General features: G+C 35.1%; 1 protein-coding gene and 1 long non-coding RNA gene across 2 annotated transcripts in view; one reads left to right on the top strand and one right to left on the bottom strand.

Moving 5' to 3' along the window:
- Nucleotides 1–19,180, top strand: part of LOC147918200 (uncharacterized) — a 475,202-nt gene that overhangs the window by 307,508 nt on the left and 148,514 nt on the right. The gene's annotated exons all lie outside the window — the stretch shown is intronic.
- The window catches only part of ABCB5 (ATP binding cassette subfamily B member 5), a 118,138-nt gene that overhangs the window by 76,049 nt on the left and 22,909 nt on the right, over nt 1–19,180 (bottom strand). The window contains exon 13 of the mRNA XM_004418938.3: nt 14,642–14,812. Coding sequence (XP_004418995.1) covers nt 14,642–14,812 — 171 coding nt within the window. The remainder of the gene's footprint in view (nt 1–14,641; nt 14,813–19,180) is intronic.

Here is a 19,180-nt window from a genome sequence, read left to right as displayed (position 1 = left end):
CCAACTTTCAGCCTAGAATTCTATATACAGAAAGTACATTTTTCAAAGCTGAAGGTGAAACAAAGATTTTTTCAGACATACAAAAGCTGAAATTATTCATCAACAGTAGAATGGTGCTATCTTAAAGGAAGTCCTTCAAGTGCAAAGAAATGATACCAAATGGAAATATGAATATACATAAAGAAATAAAGAGTACTGGAAATGGTAACTACATGAGGAATTATATAATTTTTTCCTTTTTATTTAAATCTTTAGAAAAAAATAATTGACTAAGCAACCCCCTCTTCCCCAACAAAAACAATGTAGTATGGCATTTATAACATATGTATAAGTAGAATGTCTAATAATAATAGCTTAAAGGCCAGAAGTGAAGGAATGGAAATATACTAATGTAAGTTCTTTTACTATATGTGAGGTGATGTAATATCATTTGAGGGTAGATTATGATAAGTTAAAGGTGTATACTATAAACCCTAAACTCATCACTGAAATAACAAAGAGTTACAGCTAATAAACTCACAAAAGAGATAAAAAGGAATCATAAAAAGTACTCAGTTAATTCAAATGAAGGCAGAACATGAGGAAAACAGAAACCAAGAAAACAAATAGCAAGATGATAAATTTAAATTTAATCATATTAATAATCACATTAAATGTAAATGGTCTAAACACACCAATTAAAAGTCAGAGATTGTCAGATTGAATACAAAACCAAGATCCAACTATATGCCACCTACAATAAACACATTTTAAATATAAAGACACAAATAGGTCAAAAGTAAAAGGATGGGGCTGGCCCCGTGGCTTAGCGGTTAAGTGCGCGCGCTCCGCTGCTGGCGGCCCGGGTTCGGATCCTGGGCGTGCACCGACGCACCGCTTCTCCGGCCATGCTGAGGCTGCGTCCCACATACAGCAACTAGAAGGATGTGCAGCTATGACATAAAACTATCTACTGGGGCTTTGGGGGAAAAAATAAATAAATAAAATTATAAAAAAAAAAAAAAAAGTAAAAGGATGGAAAAAGACATACCATGCTAACATGAAGTAAAAGAAAGCTGAAGTGGCTATATTCATATCAGACAAAGTAGATTAAATGGCAAAGGTTATAACCAGAGTAAAAAAGTTTATATCATAATGATAAAGGGGTCAATTCATTATGACATGACAATCTTGAATGTTTATACACATAATAACAGACCTCCAAAATACATGACACCAAAATGGATACAGCTGCAAGGACAAATCCACAAATCTACAATAATAGTTGAAGAATTTAATGCCCCTCTCTCAAAAATTTACAGAACAAGTAGACAGAGAATCTGTAAGGATAAGGCAGACTTGAATAACACTGTCAACCAACTTGACATAATTGACATTTATAGAACATTCCACCCAAACAGAAAAATGCACATTATTTCCAAGTCTAAATAGAAGATTTACCCAGACAGACTGTATTCTGTGCCATAAAACAAGTCTCAATAAATTTCAAAGGATTCAAGTCATACAAAGTACATTCTCTGACCACAGAAAGATATTTGGAAAATCCCCAAATACTTGGAAACTAATTAACACTTCTCAGGTAAATGATCTCAGATTCACCCAAGAAAACAACAACAAAAAAAGAAGAGCAAGTTAAACTTAAAGTAAGCAGAAGAAAGGAAATAATAAAGATCCAAGAAGAAATTAATTAAATATAAAAGAGGAAAATAAGCCATGAAGAGATACAAATCCATCAATATAACAGAATAGAGAATCCAGAAGTAGACCTACACATATGTGGACAAACTGATTTTTTCACAAAGGTGCAAAGGCAATTCAGTGGAGTAAAGACAGTATTTTCAACAAATGACACTAAAACAACTGGAAGGCCATATGCAAAAAAAAAACAAAATGAAACTAACTTCAAACCATGCCTAGCACTATGTACAGAAACTAACTTAAAATTGATCATTAACCTAAATGTAAAAACTAAAACTATAATACTTCTAGAAGAAAAGGTAAGCAAAAATCTTTGTGATCTTGGATTTGGCAAAGATTTCTTAAATAGGACACTAAAGGCTTGATTTATAAAAGAAAAAAAATGATAAATTGGGGCCAGCCCAGTAGCATAGTGGTTAAATTTGTGCACTCTGCTTCGGTGGCCCAGGTTCGCAGGTTCAGATTCTGGGTGCGGACCTACACCACTCATCAAGCCATGCTGTGGTGGTGACCCACATACAAAAAAGAGGAAGACTGGCAACAGATGTTAGCTGAGGGCCAATCTTCCTCACCAAAAAAAAAAAAAAAGAAATAAAGATAAACTTTGTCAAAATTATTATTATTATTATTTTTATTTATTTTTAGATTTATTTATTTTTTAAATTTTTTGTTTATTGCAGTAACATTGGTTTATAACATTGTATAAATTTCAGGTGTACATCATTATACTTCTATTTCTGCATAGATAACATCATGTTCACCACCCATACACTAATTACAACCCATCACCACACACGTGCCGAATTATCCCTTTCGCCCTCCTCCCTCCCCCCTTCCCCTCTGGTAACCACCAATCCAATCTTTGTCTCTATGTGTTTGTTTATTGTTGGTATTATCTACTACTTAATGAAGGAAATCATACGGTATTTGACCTTCTCCCTCTGACTTATTTCACTTTGCATGATACCCTCAATGTCCATCCATGTTGTCACAAATGCCTGGATTTCATCATTTCTTATGGCTGAGTAGTATTCTATTGTGTATATATACCACATCTTCTTTATCCATTTGTCCCTTGATGGGCACTTGGGTTGCTTCCAAGTCTTGGCTTGTGAATAAAATGCTGCAATGAACACAGGGGTGCATGTATCTTTATGCATTGATGTTTTCAAGTTCTTTGGATAAATACCCAACAGTGGAATAGCTGGATCATATGGTAGTTCTATCCTTGATTTTTTGAGGAATCTCCATACTGTTTTCCATAGTGGCTGCACCAGTTTGCACTCCCACCAGCAGTGTATGAGAGTTCCCTTCTCTCCACATCCTCTCCAACACATGTTGTTTCCTGTCTTGTTAATTATAGCCATTCTGACGGGTGTGAGGTGATATCTCATTGTAGTTTTGATTTGCATTTCCCTGATAGTTAATGATTTTGAACATCTTTTCATGTGCCTATTGGGCATCTGTATATCTTCTTTGGAGAAATGTCTGTTCAGGTCTTTTGCCCATTTTTTTAATTGGGTTGTTAGTTTTTTTGTTATTGAGATGCATCAGTTCTTTGTATATTTTGGAGATTAACCCCTTATCAGATGTATGGTTTGCAAATATCTTCTCCCAATTGTTAGGCTGTCTTTTCGTTTTGTCGATGGTTTCCTTTGCTGTGCAGAAGCTTTTTAGTTTGAGGTAGTCCCATTTGTTTATTTTTTCTATTGTTTCTCTTGCCCTGTCAGACATGGTGCTTGAAAATATGTTGCTAAGACCGATGTCAAAGAGCATACTGCCTATGTTTTCTTCTAGAAGTTTCATAGTTTCAGGTCTTACATTCAAGTCTTTAATCCATTTTGAGTTAATTTTTGTGTATCGTGTAAGGTAAGGGTCTACTTTCATTTTTTTGCATATGGCTATCCAGTTTTCCCAACACCATTTGTTGAAGAGACTTTCTTTTCTCCATTGTATGTTCTTGGCTCCTTTGTCAAAGATTAGCTGTCCATAGATGTGTGGGTATATTTCTGGGCTTTCGATTCTATTCCATTGATCTATGTGTCTGTTTTTGTGCCAGTACCATGCTGTTTCGGTTACTATAGCTTTGTAGTATATTTTGAAATCAGGGAGTGTGATACCTCCAGCTTTGTTCTTTTTTCTCAGGATTCCTTTACTTATTCGGGCTCTTTTGTTGTTCCCAATAAATTTTAGGATTCTTTGTTCTATTTCTGTGAAAAATGTTGTTGGACCTTTGATAGGGATTGCATTGAATCTATAGATGGCTTTAGGAAGTATGGACATCTTAACTATGTTAATTCTTCCAATCCAAGAGCATGGAATATCTTTCCATTTCTTTGTGTCTTCTTCAATTTCTTTCAGCAGTGTTTTATAGTTTTCCGTGTACAGCTCTTTCACCTCTTTGGTTAAGTTTATTCCTAGGTATTTTATTCTTTTTGTTGCAATTGTAAATGGGATGGTATTCTTAATTCCTCTTTCTGCTACTTCGTTGTTAGTGTATAGAAATGTAACTGATTTTTTATGTTGATTTTGTATCCTGCAACTTTACCATATTCGTTTATTACTTCTAAAAGTTTTTTGGTGGACTCTTTAGGGTTTTCTATATATAAAATCATGTCATCTGCAAATAGTGACAGTTTCACTTCTTTCTTTCCAATTTGGATTCATTTTATTTATTTCTCTTGCCTGATTGCTCTGGCTAGGACGGATTTATAAAAGAAAAAAAATGATAAATTGGGGCCAGCCCAGTAGCATAGTGGTTAAATTTGTGCACTCTGCTTCAGTGGCCCAGGTTTGCAGGTTCAGATTCTGGGTGCGGACCTACACCACTCATCAAGCCATGCTGTGGTGGTGACCCACATACAAAAAAGAGGAAGACTGGCAACAGATGTTGGCTCAGGGCCAATCTTCCTCACCCCAAAAAAAAAAAGAAAAGAAATAAAGATAAACTTATAAACTTTGTCAAAATTAAAAAATTCTGTTCTTTGGCAGACACTCTTAATAGAATGGAAAGACAAGTCCCAGATGGAGAGAAATATTTTCAAATATCTGAGAAAGTACTTGTATCCAGAAATATAAAGAATATATAAAGAACTCTCAAAACTCAATAAGAAAACAAATGACCCATTAAAAAATAGGCATAACATTTGAACAGACACTTTAACAAAGAAGTGATACAGATGACCATGAAGCACATAAAGATACTCAACATCATTAGTCATCAGGATAATCCAAAGTAAAACAACAACGAGATACCACTGCACATTTATTCAGATGGCTAAAATTAAAATGCCAGGTGTTGGCAAGTATATAGAGTAGGTGGAATTCTCATATATTATAGGAATGTAAAAGGAATAGCTTGGCACTTAATTAAAAAGTTAAACACACTTGTACCATAAAATCCACCCATTCAAATCCTAGGTAATTACCCAAGAAAAATAAAAGCACATGGCCACAGAAAGACTTACATATGAATGTTCAGAGCAGCCTTATCTGTATCCCAAAACTGCAGACAAACCAAATAACTCAAATGGGTATCAATACCAGTGAGCTCAAACTGTGGTATATCCATACAATGGAATACTATTCACCAACAAAAAGGAAGGAACTACCGATACATTCCACAACATGGACAAGTCTCAAAAAAACCATGGTGAGTGAAAAAAGCCAGATAGAACAGAATACATACTATATGATTAAATTTACATGAAGTTCTAGAAAATATACATTAATCTATAGTGGTAGTAAACAAATCAGTGGCAGGGGAGGAGGGTTAGGGAGGGTCAGGATGGAGTGGTTACAAAAAACACATGAAAATTTTTGAGAGTGACTAGTTGATTATCTTGATAGTGGTGATGGTTTCACAGGTGTACATATACGCCAAAACTTTTCCAGTTGTATACTTTAACATGTGCAGTTTATTGTAAGTCAATTAAACCTCAAAAAAAGCTGTTAAGAAAAAGAAAGTCAAACAAAAGAAGCATCTGTACACAGCACCCTAGTTGGCCATTCTTGAAGTTCTGCAAAAATCCTGAATGGGACTGAGACATTTTAATGAATGTGATGCAAATGTATTGATAAAGTGGATTGAGGAGCAACTAACCGCACTGTAGGAAGTAGGAAGACTTCTTTTTCTTAACTTCAGGAAGGTCTGATAATGGACACCTAATAATAATAATGTTAATTGGCACTTATTAGCATATGTGAATTTCTATAGATGATATTTATGTGTACATACTCTGCAGTAGAAGAGAGGTCTAAGCATTAAAATGCTTAGTGCTTCCTTTATTTTTCATATTGCCAAATATATAGACATTTCATTAAACTAATGAGTGAATGATATTTGGAGAAAGAGTTTTTATTGTTTGCTTTTTGTTTTCCTCAGTCTCCTATTTACTTTTTTTGTGGTAATTCTAAGTCATGCTTACACAGAAGCATCCTTATGAATGGTATAACAAAATTGGTAAAAATGTGATTACTTATTTTTAGTTTTTTAAATACAGTTTTTATTTTAAAAGTTTTAGGTTTACAGAAAATTTGCAAAGATAGTACAGTATCCATGTACCCCACACACAGTATCCCCCAGTGTCAACATCTGACATTTCTATGGTGCATTTGTCACAACTAATGAAACAGTATCAATACATTATTATTAACTAAAGTCCATACTTTATTCAGATTTCCTTAATTTTTACCTATTATCCTTTTTCTGTTCCAGGATCCCCTCCAGAATACTACATTACATTTAGTCTTTATGTCTCTTTAGGCTCCTCTTGGCTGTGACAATTTCTCAGATAGTCCTTATTTTTCAGAAACTTGATAGTTTTGAGGAATACCAGTCAGATACTCTGTAGAATCTCTCTTAGTTTGGGTTTGTCTGATGTGACTAGTTTTTAGAGGTAAGACGTTCAGCCTATACTGATCTGACTTTTCTCATTCAAATTTCAAGTTTGAATTCTCTTCTGGGTCTTGGAGACCCTGGGACTTGCCTACAGCAGTGCCTTAAAAGAATGTAGGAACGCTGTTGTTGAGTGGGTACGTATTAGAAGGACTACCACCGTGAAGGTGAAAACACCCAGAGACCCAGGCTCCTGGCCCATATCTCTTCAATTTATTCAATTACATTTCCTCGAAGTTACAAATGTTATTTTCTAAAAGCAAACAGATCTCAAACCTTATTGATGAAACTATAAGATGTTACCAATTAGCTCAATGATTTCACAATATTATGAAACATTTCTCAAAACAAATTAATGTGTATGGAATTTAACTTAAAAATATACAAGGGCACATAGAACACATCATACTCTAAGGAGAATGTAGGGAGAGAGAATGGCATAAAATCAATTAGGAGATTGCAACTAGAAAAAGTCGGAGAATGGTGTGCAGCCTCTTGTGACAGAATCAGAATTACAAGGTTTCCTGATGCGGGTTTATATTATTCCAGATCTCCTCCTCCTCATAGGGGGCTCACTTCACAGGCATTTTTATACATATCTCTTCTTATATTTCTTCACTTGTTAGGCATTACATACGGAGCAAGTTTACTTATCCTACAAAAGTTCATGCAGTTGTCTGACACCTGAATACTGACAGTAGGGGTGACTATTTCTGCAGCTGTGCCTTAGTGTGCATTGATGTTCCCCAGACTGGAATAGCCTGTACTTACTCATCTGTATAATCTTACTCTGCCAAGCTCATGGTCTAAAGTATAAACATTTGATCAAGGTATATATTATATTACAATTTAATTTATTACAGCATGAATTATCTGAGTATATCAAATAATAATTATCATAGAAATGCCTAATACTTTAAAAAAGAAAAAGCTATGCTCCAAAGGCCTATAAAATGGGCCTACAAGTACCCTACACACTCAAGGTACTATAAAGTGCACTATAAAAATACAGTTCCACTACACCATAAATGTAATCTAAAACTGAAGTATTAGCCATAGGAAACAAAAAAAAAAATTCAACATGAATTGTTTCAGACTTAAGACATAGAAGAAATTTTGGAAGCCAAGGCCTCCTAGAAAACTGATCAAAGAAATTTGACCTACTGCTTTGTCTTTTAGCAAGAATTATTGCAAAGATAAGGGAGGTAGTACAATCCATTCCACATTTTCTTCAGATGCCTCAAGGTAGGTGTGATAGATTTTCAATACGTCTTTGTTGCTATTATTTCTTCTAGAAAGTACCAATTTGAAAGGATTTCCTAGCATCTCCTCTCCTCCTTTACAGTTTATACAAAGCTAAAAGCCAAACAATTAGGTATTTGACCAAAGAAAGATCAACAGGAAGATAGGTCTCTACTTGACATTTCGGGGGCATTTTTCAGATTACTTGAAAATTCCACGTACAACCATAAGTCACCAGGTAATCAGCTTGGACTTTGAAGCAGAGGGTGCTTTAAAACATCCCTCACAGAATTGCTAGGGCAGAGATAAGGGCCTGAGGAGACCAGACAGCTTCTCACCAGGGGTGGGTGGTCATGGGCTTTAAATAAAGGTGGGCAACAGGAAAAAATAAAGGAGAACAATGCAAAGCTGTGAGAATTTGAGAGGGCCTGCATTTGACTGCTGGGTCAATTAACAGAGGTAATATACTCTCTGCAGACGCCTGTAAACACAGAGTTCCACTGTCCCACAGTAAGCATGGGGTGGGAAATCTATGAGAACACAAGTTCTCCACTCACTGTCTCCTAGCTTGTGGACTTGGGGCTCATTGGCGACATATGCTCCATGATGCAGTCTTGTGGTTTTCAAACACTTTTTTTAAGCTTCAACATCCCTTCATCAAATGAAAGTACACGGGGAAACTTGATATATTTAAATAAACTATACAAATTAATGGGTAGCTGCTGTGTTTGAATTACCTCAGTGGGGGGTGGAGAGGTCAGTTCTACCTGCTTGTCACCCCCCCTCCCCACCTTCTTCCACTCCTCAAGAGGCTCCTGGAAAACCCCAGTACCCCAGTCCTCCCAGAATACAGTCTGAAAAACCTCTCGCTACTCCTTTACAAATTTCTACCTCTTTTAGCTACCAAATTTTAACTGAACATCTGCTATAAGAAGGTCTTTATGGTAGTTATACGAGAAACACAGGATTTTTTGTGTCTTAACTACCTCATTACGATGTTGAAAGCCAACTGGCTTGGCATTCTTCTGGGACAACTCTGGTTGCAGAGCTGAACAATGTGGAATTACTGTCAGGTCACTTCACCTGTCCAAGAATGCTTTCTCTTTTGTAAAAGGGGATGACAAACAGCAAAATATTAGGCACTTAGAAGCCATATTTAATAAGTGACTCACCTCCTCCTCCACCCCTTCCTTTCAACTTGCAGGGATCTACTCATGTGACTATACATGTGCTTATGTTAAGACCCTTTAGAAAAGAAAACATTCAAAATCTGAACGCTTTGCTGATATGAAGCCACGTGTACCACCTTATTAGGAACATGGAATAGAACTCTATAGTACAATGTTTTCTTTTTATAGCCTGGATTCTCTTCATTCTCACTTCTAAATAAGTTAACAAACAAGTTAATAATTGGCAATAATAAAATTATTTATAGTCATTTAATACTTTTTTCCTTCATTTAACTTTATTAATAAGCTAATATTTGTGGAGAAATTTATAACAAAAAATAAATGATAAAGTAAATGGTGGGTAAGAAGAGAAAAATGCTACAATAATTAGCTCATCTTTCTTCCAGGACGGAAAAATATCCTACCTAGCTCAGAATGCTGACCAATAAATAATACATTAGAGATGTCTTATTTAGTAGCAATTAGGAAAATCAATATAGGAGGTTTTCCTTATTTGTGAGGGGGGGCAAGGCTTAGGAATAATTTAAATTTACAGAAATTGCTAAGATATTTTTACAGGCTTTTTATTATAATTTTTAAGACTTTGAAATAGCCTGTTAAGTAATAATGATTTAAATTCATTATGAAAGAGAAATTCACTTACTATATATACAATAGGATCAAAATAAGCAGCTTAAGGGGACAAAAGTGAGTCTATTATAAGCCTACTTGGGAACCTCAATTTGGGGTATGGTTTGAGTTTCTTTCCCAGGAAGGCAGTGTGGTTTTGGAAAGAGGCTTTTTTTTTTTTTTAATCCTGGTAAAATATACATAACATGAAATTTACCATTCTAACTATTTTTAAGGATAGGGTCCTCTTGGATCTGAGAGGCCAAATCCTCCTGTGTCACCATTCTTCTATCCTCAGGATTGGACTGTTATTTTTTTTTTTTCCGGTGGTAAAATATACTTATAAAATTTTGACCATTTTTAAGTGTACAATTTAGTGGCATTAAGTACATTCACACTGTTGTGCAATCATCACCACTATCCATCTCCAGGACTTTTCTACATCCCATACTGAAACTCTATACCATTAAGCAATAACTCCCCATTTCCATCCTTCCTTCAGCCCTTGGTGATCTCTATTCTACTTTCTGTCTATGAATTTGACTATTCTAGGTATCTCACTTAAGTGGAATCATACAATATTTGTCCTTTTGTGTCTTTCTTATTTCACTCAGCATAATATCGTCTAGGGTCATCCATGTTGTAGCATGTATCAGAATTGCCTTCCTTTTTAAGACTGAGTACTATTCCATGGTATGTATATACCACATTTTGTTTATCCATTCATCTGTTGATGGTTTTGGTTGTTTCCACTTTTTGGCTATTGCAAATGATGCTACTGTGAACAATGGTATACAAATATCTGTCTGAGTCCCTACTCTCAATTCCTTTTGGTATATACCCAGAAGAGGGACTGCTAGATCATACGGTAATTCTATGTTTAATAAGAGGCTAGTTTTGAAGATTGATTTGGATTCAGCTTTAGCTTCAACTCCTAGCAGATGTGTAATCTTGAGGCAGTATAGCACGGTGGTTATGTGAATGAGCTAGAGGGCTAGATGTCTGGGTCCAGGTTCTGGCTTCACTGCTGCCTAGCTGTTACTCAACTTCCCTGTGTCTCAGTGTGCATATCTGTAAAGCAGGAGAATAAATGTTCTTATCTCATTGGGTTCTTGTGAGGATTAGCTATTATCATCCATTTGTTCCTTTATTACACCTAAAATAATGACTTATAAACAGCTTCAGGGGGTCTATGAATCCCTCAACATTATATGTAAATCTTTGTGTACAAGTGCATTTGTAGATTTTTCTGAAGACTTACATTGGTTTATTTTTCCCTTTCTTAATCAGATTCTCAATGGGGCCCTGTTCTATCAAAGAGCGGGGAAAGCAATATCCTAAAAGAAGTTAGTGGCCTATAATTTAACACCAAGCCTTACAAATGTGAGCTTGATTAAGCAGGTTTATAAAATGTCCCGTGATGCTTTTGGGATGAGGTAGTTTGTGTGTTAACTTTTGCTCTCCTGGCTAAATTCCAGCCCAGGAACTCCCCTTGCAGAAAACCTCTTTCTGTTCCCAACTATTATAGTGTTGCTACACATGTAAAAAAATAAGAAAAAAGAAAGAAAAAATTGAAACAAATCCCCAATTCCATATATAAATACAGAGTAAGATATTTAATTAACATAATTGACACAGATACACCAAAATATGTGCGTGTGTGTAATAATTAATCTAACATCAACTTTGTATAACCACTCCTTGGGGCTTAATTTAATAAAGTAATATTATTAATATAAAGATTAAAGTAATATACCAATTTGCTTATTGTTTAGTTTTCCAAGTAGTATAAACATAACATAAGGGGCCTCAGAGGAAGACCAACAGAGTGCATCATAGTGAGAAAGAACAGTGATGATAAAGAAAAGCCCCTGAGGGCTGCAACAAAGCAACTCTGTCTCTTCAAAGAATAAAACTGTGATAGAAACCTTTCCTTCATAATTAGCAAAGGGCCTTTTTAAAGGTTCTCCATTGATGTGCTGTAGCTGAACCTCCCTTAATAATAATTATTCCTTAGATTCGCATACCACTTTTAAAGAGCTTTCCCGCGATTTATCACAGAATCAGTGTGGGCTTCCTCTGCTTCCCCAGGGGCCTGCAGGTGTTCACTGCCATGCCTCTGTAGTGGGACAGCCTGGAAGCCTGCTGCATGGGCATGCTGGATCCAAACCAGCAGCAGAGTGGAAGCCCATAGCCTATGGCATAAACCTTTATCCACTGACTCTATATCCTCCTCCTGAACAAGATTAGTGAAGCGAAACTGGTTTGTAGAAAGCTTAAGAAATCCAGAAAAGAGCACTTCAGGCCTTGGAACTATCCTGTATCACACTCATTCAAAATCCAGTCAACAAATATTTATTGGCTATCTACTAAGGGTCACGCATTGTTCTAGTGCTGAGGACGCTGCTGTCAAGCAATCAAAGCCTTTGCCACAAGAGAGTGGACAGTCCAGTGGGGGAAGAGAGACAATTACAAGATATACAAATACGTACATAGTATGTTAGCTCATGAAAAGTTCTATGGCATGTTTAAGGAACTGCCAATGTGGGTGGGGGGTGGTGGGATATGAGGTCCCAGAAGAAGCTTGGTGACCAACTCCACAGAGCCTTGTAGCTTACTGTAAGGAAGAGTGAGAAGGGGAGCCATCAGAGGATTTGAAGTAGAAGCTTTACATCATCAGATTTATGTTTTAATAGCATCACCTGGTTGCTGTGTTGAGAACAGATTGAAGAGGGCGTGAGCTGAAGCAAGGAGTTAGCCATTTCAAAAATCCAAGTGAGGACACAAGTGATAATTCCCTCATGTCCCTTTTTAGTCAAAACCCACCCTCTGCCCCAGGAAACTACTGATTTGATTTTTTGCATAGGTTAGTTTTATCAGTTCTAGAACTTCATATCAAAGGAAGACAATGGGGTAATGTAGAGAGGTTGGGAGGAATATGTGAAGGCAGGGCATGGAGGGAGGTGGATGCAGCGTTCAGCAAGAAGGGATATATTTTATTGTTCCCTCTTTAGTTGGTTAGTAGCATACATGATATTTTGAGCTGTAAAAATCTGCTAACTGTTGTGGGTTAGGCAATATCATGTAGCAGGGTCTGGGAGTTCTTAGACAGATGAGCAGAAATGAGACCTGCTGGATGCTCTACCCTCCTTAGGTAGGGACCGCTCCAAAGGCTTGATTCCTTTGTGTCTGTGTGAAGGGTGTAGAGAACATGGCACTAGAGCTCTCATTACCTTGCCTATATTTTAACTCTCCTCTTTGCTACGAGTCATTTTCCAATAAACTGAGGCATATATAACTAATCCAGTTTACTGTGCTACTTGTCACCCCATTTGTTACCATTTACCCTCACACCACAAAAGACCAGCAAATTCTACTTAAAGCAATTTCATACCTATACATCTCTAAAACATTAATTTAATTTTCCCTCCACTTTAAAAACTAAAAAACAATAACAGTAAATGTATTTTAAAAAAAGCTTTCCCCCATAATTCTCCCACACAACTGTTACTATTTTCATATATGTTGCCTTCATTTTTGTTCACACCTATTTTATATAATTGGAATTACAGTTTACAAACATTTTGCATTCTTCTTTTTTCACTTATGATATAGATTTCATTTTAATCAGTAGGAAAAAAACATTTCTTAGTTTATCATGTCCAAGCAACTATTTATTTTAAAAATCTGAACTAGTTTTGATTGCCTAAAGTGATTAACATATTGGATGAAAAGACAATGGATGCAACACTTAACCTCTAAACAACTCCAGATCCTATTACTATATGTTTTTAAAAATCTTATACAACTTTAGAGATGGTTAAGTGTAATCATTTTTTAGTACATTCAAGCCCTAACTAACTAAACATCACCATTATTAAACACAATTTATTAAGTGTTTTTATAGAGCCCTGTCCTAGTTACTACTTATTTAAAAAATGAATAAAGCATCAGCCCTGTCCTTGAGGGAATCATTGTTTCTTCTCCACCGAAATGAACCAAATTGGCAAAACGTCTACAGTAAATAAGGATTCTCATATCACTTGTTTATTTTATGGATATAAGAAATACCATGAGCTGACATGTGACACTCTCATCGTGGGATGGAAACAAGGGTAAAAACTTATACAACCAGATTTGCAAGTTGATAATAGTAACTAATAAATTTTTCAATAAGTAGTGGGCATTCTGGCTGCCAGCATCCATTTCTGGTCACACAAAATCAGTATTTAAAAAGAGAAGCCTGTAATTTTCTTAGAGAGAAAAACACAACACATTTTCAAACAAACTCAAAGTAAAATGTGCCATTAAGTATTCTGAAGAATTTGAAGGCCATGATTTAAAAGAGAGTTTGGCCATTGAAGAAAATATTTGATGCTTTTTTTTTGTATCACCACTGCCATCTATCCTCCCAGATGCAGAGCAGTTTGGTATAGGGCCATGACTGCATTGTGACCATGAGGCCTGTGCAGCAGCTTACGGTAAGCAGGAGGTCAGTGTGAGGTTTGAGGTCCCAGGTCTGTTGGAGAAGGATGACTCAAGGTTAGGGCAAACTGCACTGTATGCTTCTCCTCTTGAGGTGAAATTAGGTTAAAATGAGTACTCTCAGGTTGCCCTAAACAGAAGAAGTGGTCAGAGAAGAGAATCACACAGGTGTGTATGGAGACAGCAAAGGGTGAATGTGGTTATAGTTGTGATGCTGGTAGTGGTGTGGGGTTACTATGGTGAGGAACAAAATGTAGACCTGTTGGAATGGAGGTGTATCTTGGATAACTGCTTGGATATTAGCCTCAGATATATTTTTAGCACCAAGTATAGCATCTCTTCTCCTCCAAATCAATTCCTATAACCATCACACAAGTTTTTAAAGAGTGAACACTCCACATCCATACCTTAAGGAGGGCTCTGAACTTAATAAGTAATCCACTACAGAGCCATACTTTCTTGCATTTAAAAACAATGCTGAACTGGGAATATGGAAGTAAGAAATGCTCTGCTCACTTACCTTTTCCAGTGCAGCTTGAACAATTGATTCACTTTCTGTATCAAGGGCAGATGTAGCCTCATCTAAGATCAGAATCTTGGGGTTTCGAACTAAAGCTCTAGCAATTGCGATTCTCTGTTTCTGTCCTCCACTCATTTGAGCTCCTTTTTCCCCTACCAACGTATTAAATTTCTAATGAAAAATAGGAAAGAGCACAGAAACAGAAGGCAGCATGATAAATGATTAGAACAGGAAATGACAAACAATCACAGTTGTGTTTTAATATCAGCTTAATCACTACTTCAGCCTGGATGGTTTTGACTTTTGATTTGTTCTTTGTAAAAATAAATAACTACTATAAAAAAAAGTCTAGTGAAGAGAGGACCTAAGAAAAATTTGGCTAGGACTAAAAGAAATGAGAACATATAATAATCAATGATTTTTAGAAAAATTAATAATAATTTGAATCAATTTCCAAAAATTTTTAGACATTTTTAAAATGCATTGAAATCTTTAAGAGAATACCTGCAATACAAACACATACTTTATCATTTGAAATGTTTATTAGTAATTTAATATGTTATCCACAATTTCCTTTCTGGATATTCTGAAAAATTGTATGGAAAAACTTATTGCAAAAACTAACTTCCCCTCAAAACTTTCTTCAATCTTGGGAGACTTTTTTAAAAACTTATTATTTTTTTTCTTTTTTTTTTTTTTTGAGGAAGATTGGCCCTGAGCTAACATCTGTTGCCAATCTTCCTCTTTTTCTTTTTTCTCCCCAAAGCCCCAGTACACAGTTGCATTTCCTAGCTGTAGGTCCTTCTAGTTCTTCTATATGGGATGCCACCTCAGCATGGCTTGATGAGTGGCGAATAGGTCTGCACCCAGGATCCAAACTGGTGAACCCCGGGCCGCCAAAGCGGAACACACGAACTTAACCACTACACCACTGGGCCGGGCCCTAAAATTTATTTTTTTAATTCAAGTATAGTTGACATACAATATTGTATTAGTTTCAGGTAAACAGCAAAGTGATTCAACATTTATTTACACTAAAAAATGATCATCCTGATAAGACTAGTTATCATCTGTCATCATACAAAGTTATTACAATATTGTTGACTATATTTCCTAAGCTGTACATTACATCCCCATAACTTATTTATGACTACAAGTTTGTAGCTCTTATCTCCTTCACCTATTTTGCCCTTTCCCCACCCCCGTCCTTCTGGAAACCACCAATTTGTTCTCTGTATCTACTAGTCTGTTTCTGTTTTGTTTTGTTTGTTCACTTTCTTTTTTTAGATTCCAGATATAAGTGATATCATACAGTATTCTTCTTTCTTTATCTGGCTTATTTCACTTAGCATCATACTCTCTAGATCCATCCATGTTGTCACAAATGGGGGGATTTCATTCTTTTTTTATGGCTGAGTAATATCCCATTTTATATACACCACATCTTCTTTATTCATTCATCCATCTATGGACACTTAGGTTGCTTCCATATCTTGTGTATTGTAAATAATTCTGCAATGAACATAGGGGTGCATATATCTTTTCAAATTAGCATTTTCATTTTCTTTGGATAAATACCCAGCAGTGGTATTGCTGGATTGTATGGTAGTTCTATTTTTAATATTTTGAGAAATCTCCATACTGTTTTCCATACTTGTTGAGCTAATTTACATTCCCACCAACAGTGCACAAGGATTTCCTTTTTTCCACATCCTGGCCAACACTTGTTACTTGTTGTCTTTTTGATAATAGCCATTCTGATAGGCGTGAAGTGATATCTCATTGTGGTTTTGATTTGCACTCCCCTGATTATTAGTGATGTTGAGCATGTTTTCATGTACTTGTTGGCCATCTGTACGTCTTCTTTGTAAAAATGTCTATTTAGGTCTTCTGCCCATTTTTTAATCGGATTATTTGTTCTTTTTTATATCAAGTTGTGTGAGTTCTTTATATATTTTGGATACTAACCCCTTATCGGATATATCATTTGCAAATACATTCTCCCATTTAGTAGGCTGCCTTTTTGTTTTGTTGATGGTTTCCTTTGCTGTGCAAATCAGGAGACTTTTTAGACTCTTTAGTCTTCTTTTATTTATTTAATTAATTTTTTTTTGGTATATGCATCTTTAACAAAGTAGATATTGTTAGATTTTTGAGGTTGGAAGTAACTTCTAGCACTACTGAAGCATGGTTAGTAATATTTTGTTGGGTTAAGTCCCTCATCCAAAGTTCTGGGTCTTTTGCCTCTCCATATAAACTTTAGAATCAGTTTGTTGTTATCTACAAAATAACTTGCTGGGATTTTGATTGGCATTGCATTGAATCTTTAGATCAAATTCTGAAGAACTGACATCTTGGCAATACTGACTCTTCTTATCCATGAACATGGAATATCTCTCCATTTATTTAGTTCTTTGATCTTGCTCATCAGAGTTTTGTAGTTTTCCTCATATAGATCCTGTAGATATTTTGTTAAATATATACCTAAGTATTTCATTTTTTGGGGTGCTAATGTAAATCGTATTGTGTTTTTAATGTCAAATTCTACTTGTTCATTGTTGGTATACAGGAAAGTGATTGACTTTTGTATATTAATTTTGTATCCTGCAGCCTTGCTATAATTGCAGTGTGTACTTTTTTTGGTCTGTCTTGTTTCTGAAATTCATCCATGTTGTATTTATCAGTAGTTCACTCCTATTTATTGCTGAGCAGTGTTCCACACAATATGAATCTACCTTAGGTTGCCAGATTTAGCCAAAACAAATAGAAATGCACATAAAAACCCATGGAGCTCAAATTTGAATTTCAGATAAATAATGAATGCTTTTTTAGTATAAGTATGTTTCATACAATATTTGGGACATACTTAAACCAAAAAAATTATTTGTTATTTATCAGAAATTCCAATTTAACTGGAAATCCTGTATTTCATGTGGCAACCCTATATCAATCATAATTTGTTTATCCATTCAGCTGCTGATGAACATTTGGATTGTTTCCAATTTTTGACTATCATGAATAAAGCTGCTACAAACATTCATGTACATGTTCTCATGGTCATATTTTCATTTCTTTTAGAAAAGTATCTAAGGATAGAATGCTGAGTCATAAGTGCATGTTTAACGTTATACTAAGCTGTCAAATTGCTTTCTAAAATGATTGGACCAATTTCACTTTATTTAGAATGAATGAGATCTAATTGTTTTACCTCACCAAAAGTTATTATTGTTAGTCTTTTAAATTTTGGCCATTCTAATGAGTGTGAAACAGTATCTCATTGTAGTTTTACTTTGGATTTCTCTGGTGACTAATAATGTTGAATATTTTTCATATGTGTATTGTTCATTTGATTCTCTCGTTTTGAAATGTCTGTTCAAGTTTTTGTCCATTTTTAATTTTATTTTTTGTCTTCTTACTGTGTTGTAAGAGTTCATTATATATTCTGGGTGCATGTCCTTTGTCAGATCCGTGCATTGTGAAAATTTTATTTATTCTGTCTTGCCTTTTTATTTACTAAATGATATCCTTTAAAATGTTTTAATTTCATTAAAGTCCAATTTATCATTTAATAGTAAATGCTTTTTCATCTAAAAAATCTCTGCTGACCTCAATGTCACACAGATTTTCCCCTAAGTTTTTATTTTTGAAATTTGATAGTTTGTTTTTACATTTGGTCTCAGATCCATGGCAAATTAATATTTGGTATGGTATGAGTAAAGGGCCATATTTCATTTTTTTTCCCATATGGATATCCAATTGTTGCAGCACCGTTTGTTGAAAAGACTTTCCTTTCCCCTACTGAATTATATTGGCCTTGTCAAAAATCTACTGACTAGATATGTGAGGGTCTATTTCTGGACTCTCTAATCTGTTCCACTGATCTACATGTCCATTGTTATGCCATTACCACTGTCTTAACTGCTATCTTAAAATTAGATATTGTAGGTTTTCCAGCTTTGTTGTTCTTTTTTCAAAATTGTTTTGGCTATTCTTGGTCCTTTAAATTTTCAAGTAAATTTTGGAATCAGCATGTCAATTTCTGCATTAAAAAGAGACTGTTGGGATTTTGATTGGTATAGCACCAAATTTATAGATCAATTTGGATAGAATGCATATCTTTAAAAATAATGAATTTCTAAATCAATGAATAAGTACGTCTATTTATCTAGATCTTTAATTTCTCTCAGCAATGTTTTATATCTTTCACACAGAAGATTTACACATCTTTCATTAAATTTATTCTATTTTATGTTTTTGGATGCTGTTGTGAATGCCATTTTTAATTTTAATTTCATTTGTAACTATGGCTACTATTTAGAGATCCAGTTTTTTTAATCATAGTTATAGGTCTTACTAAGGTTACCTATTTCTTTTCGAGTGAGTTTTGGTAGTTTGTGTCTTCCAAGGAATTGACCCTCATCTAAGTTGTTAAATTTATAGGCACAGCATTTTTCATAGTATTCTTGTATTAATTTTAAAGGTTAATTGATTAACCTTTTAAAGGCTACTGATCCTTTGGGATCAATAGTGATGTACCTT

Source organism: Ceratotherium simum, chromosome 1 (genome assembly GCF_057802395.1).
Source record: "Ceratotherium simum simum isolate JZ-2026a chromosome 1, ASM5780239v1, whole genome shotgun sequence".
Lineage (NCBI taxonomy): Eukaryota > Metazoa > Chordata > Mammalia > Perissodactyla > Rhinocerotidae > Ceratotherium > Ceratotherium simum.
Note: the sequence above shows the minus strand (reverse complement) of the source record. Positions and strands in the feature narration are given on the sequence as shown.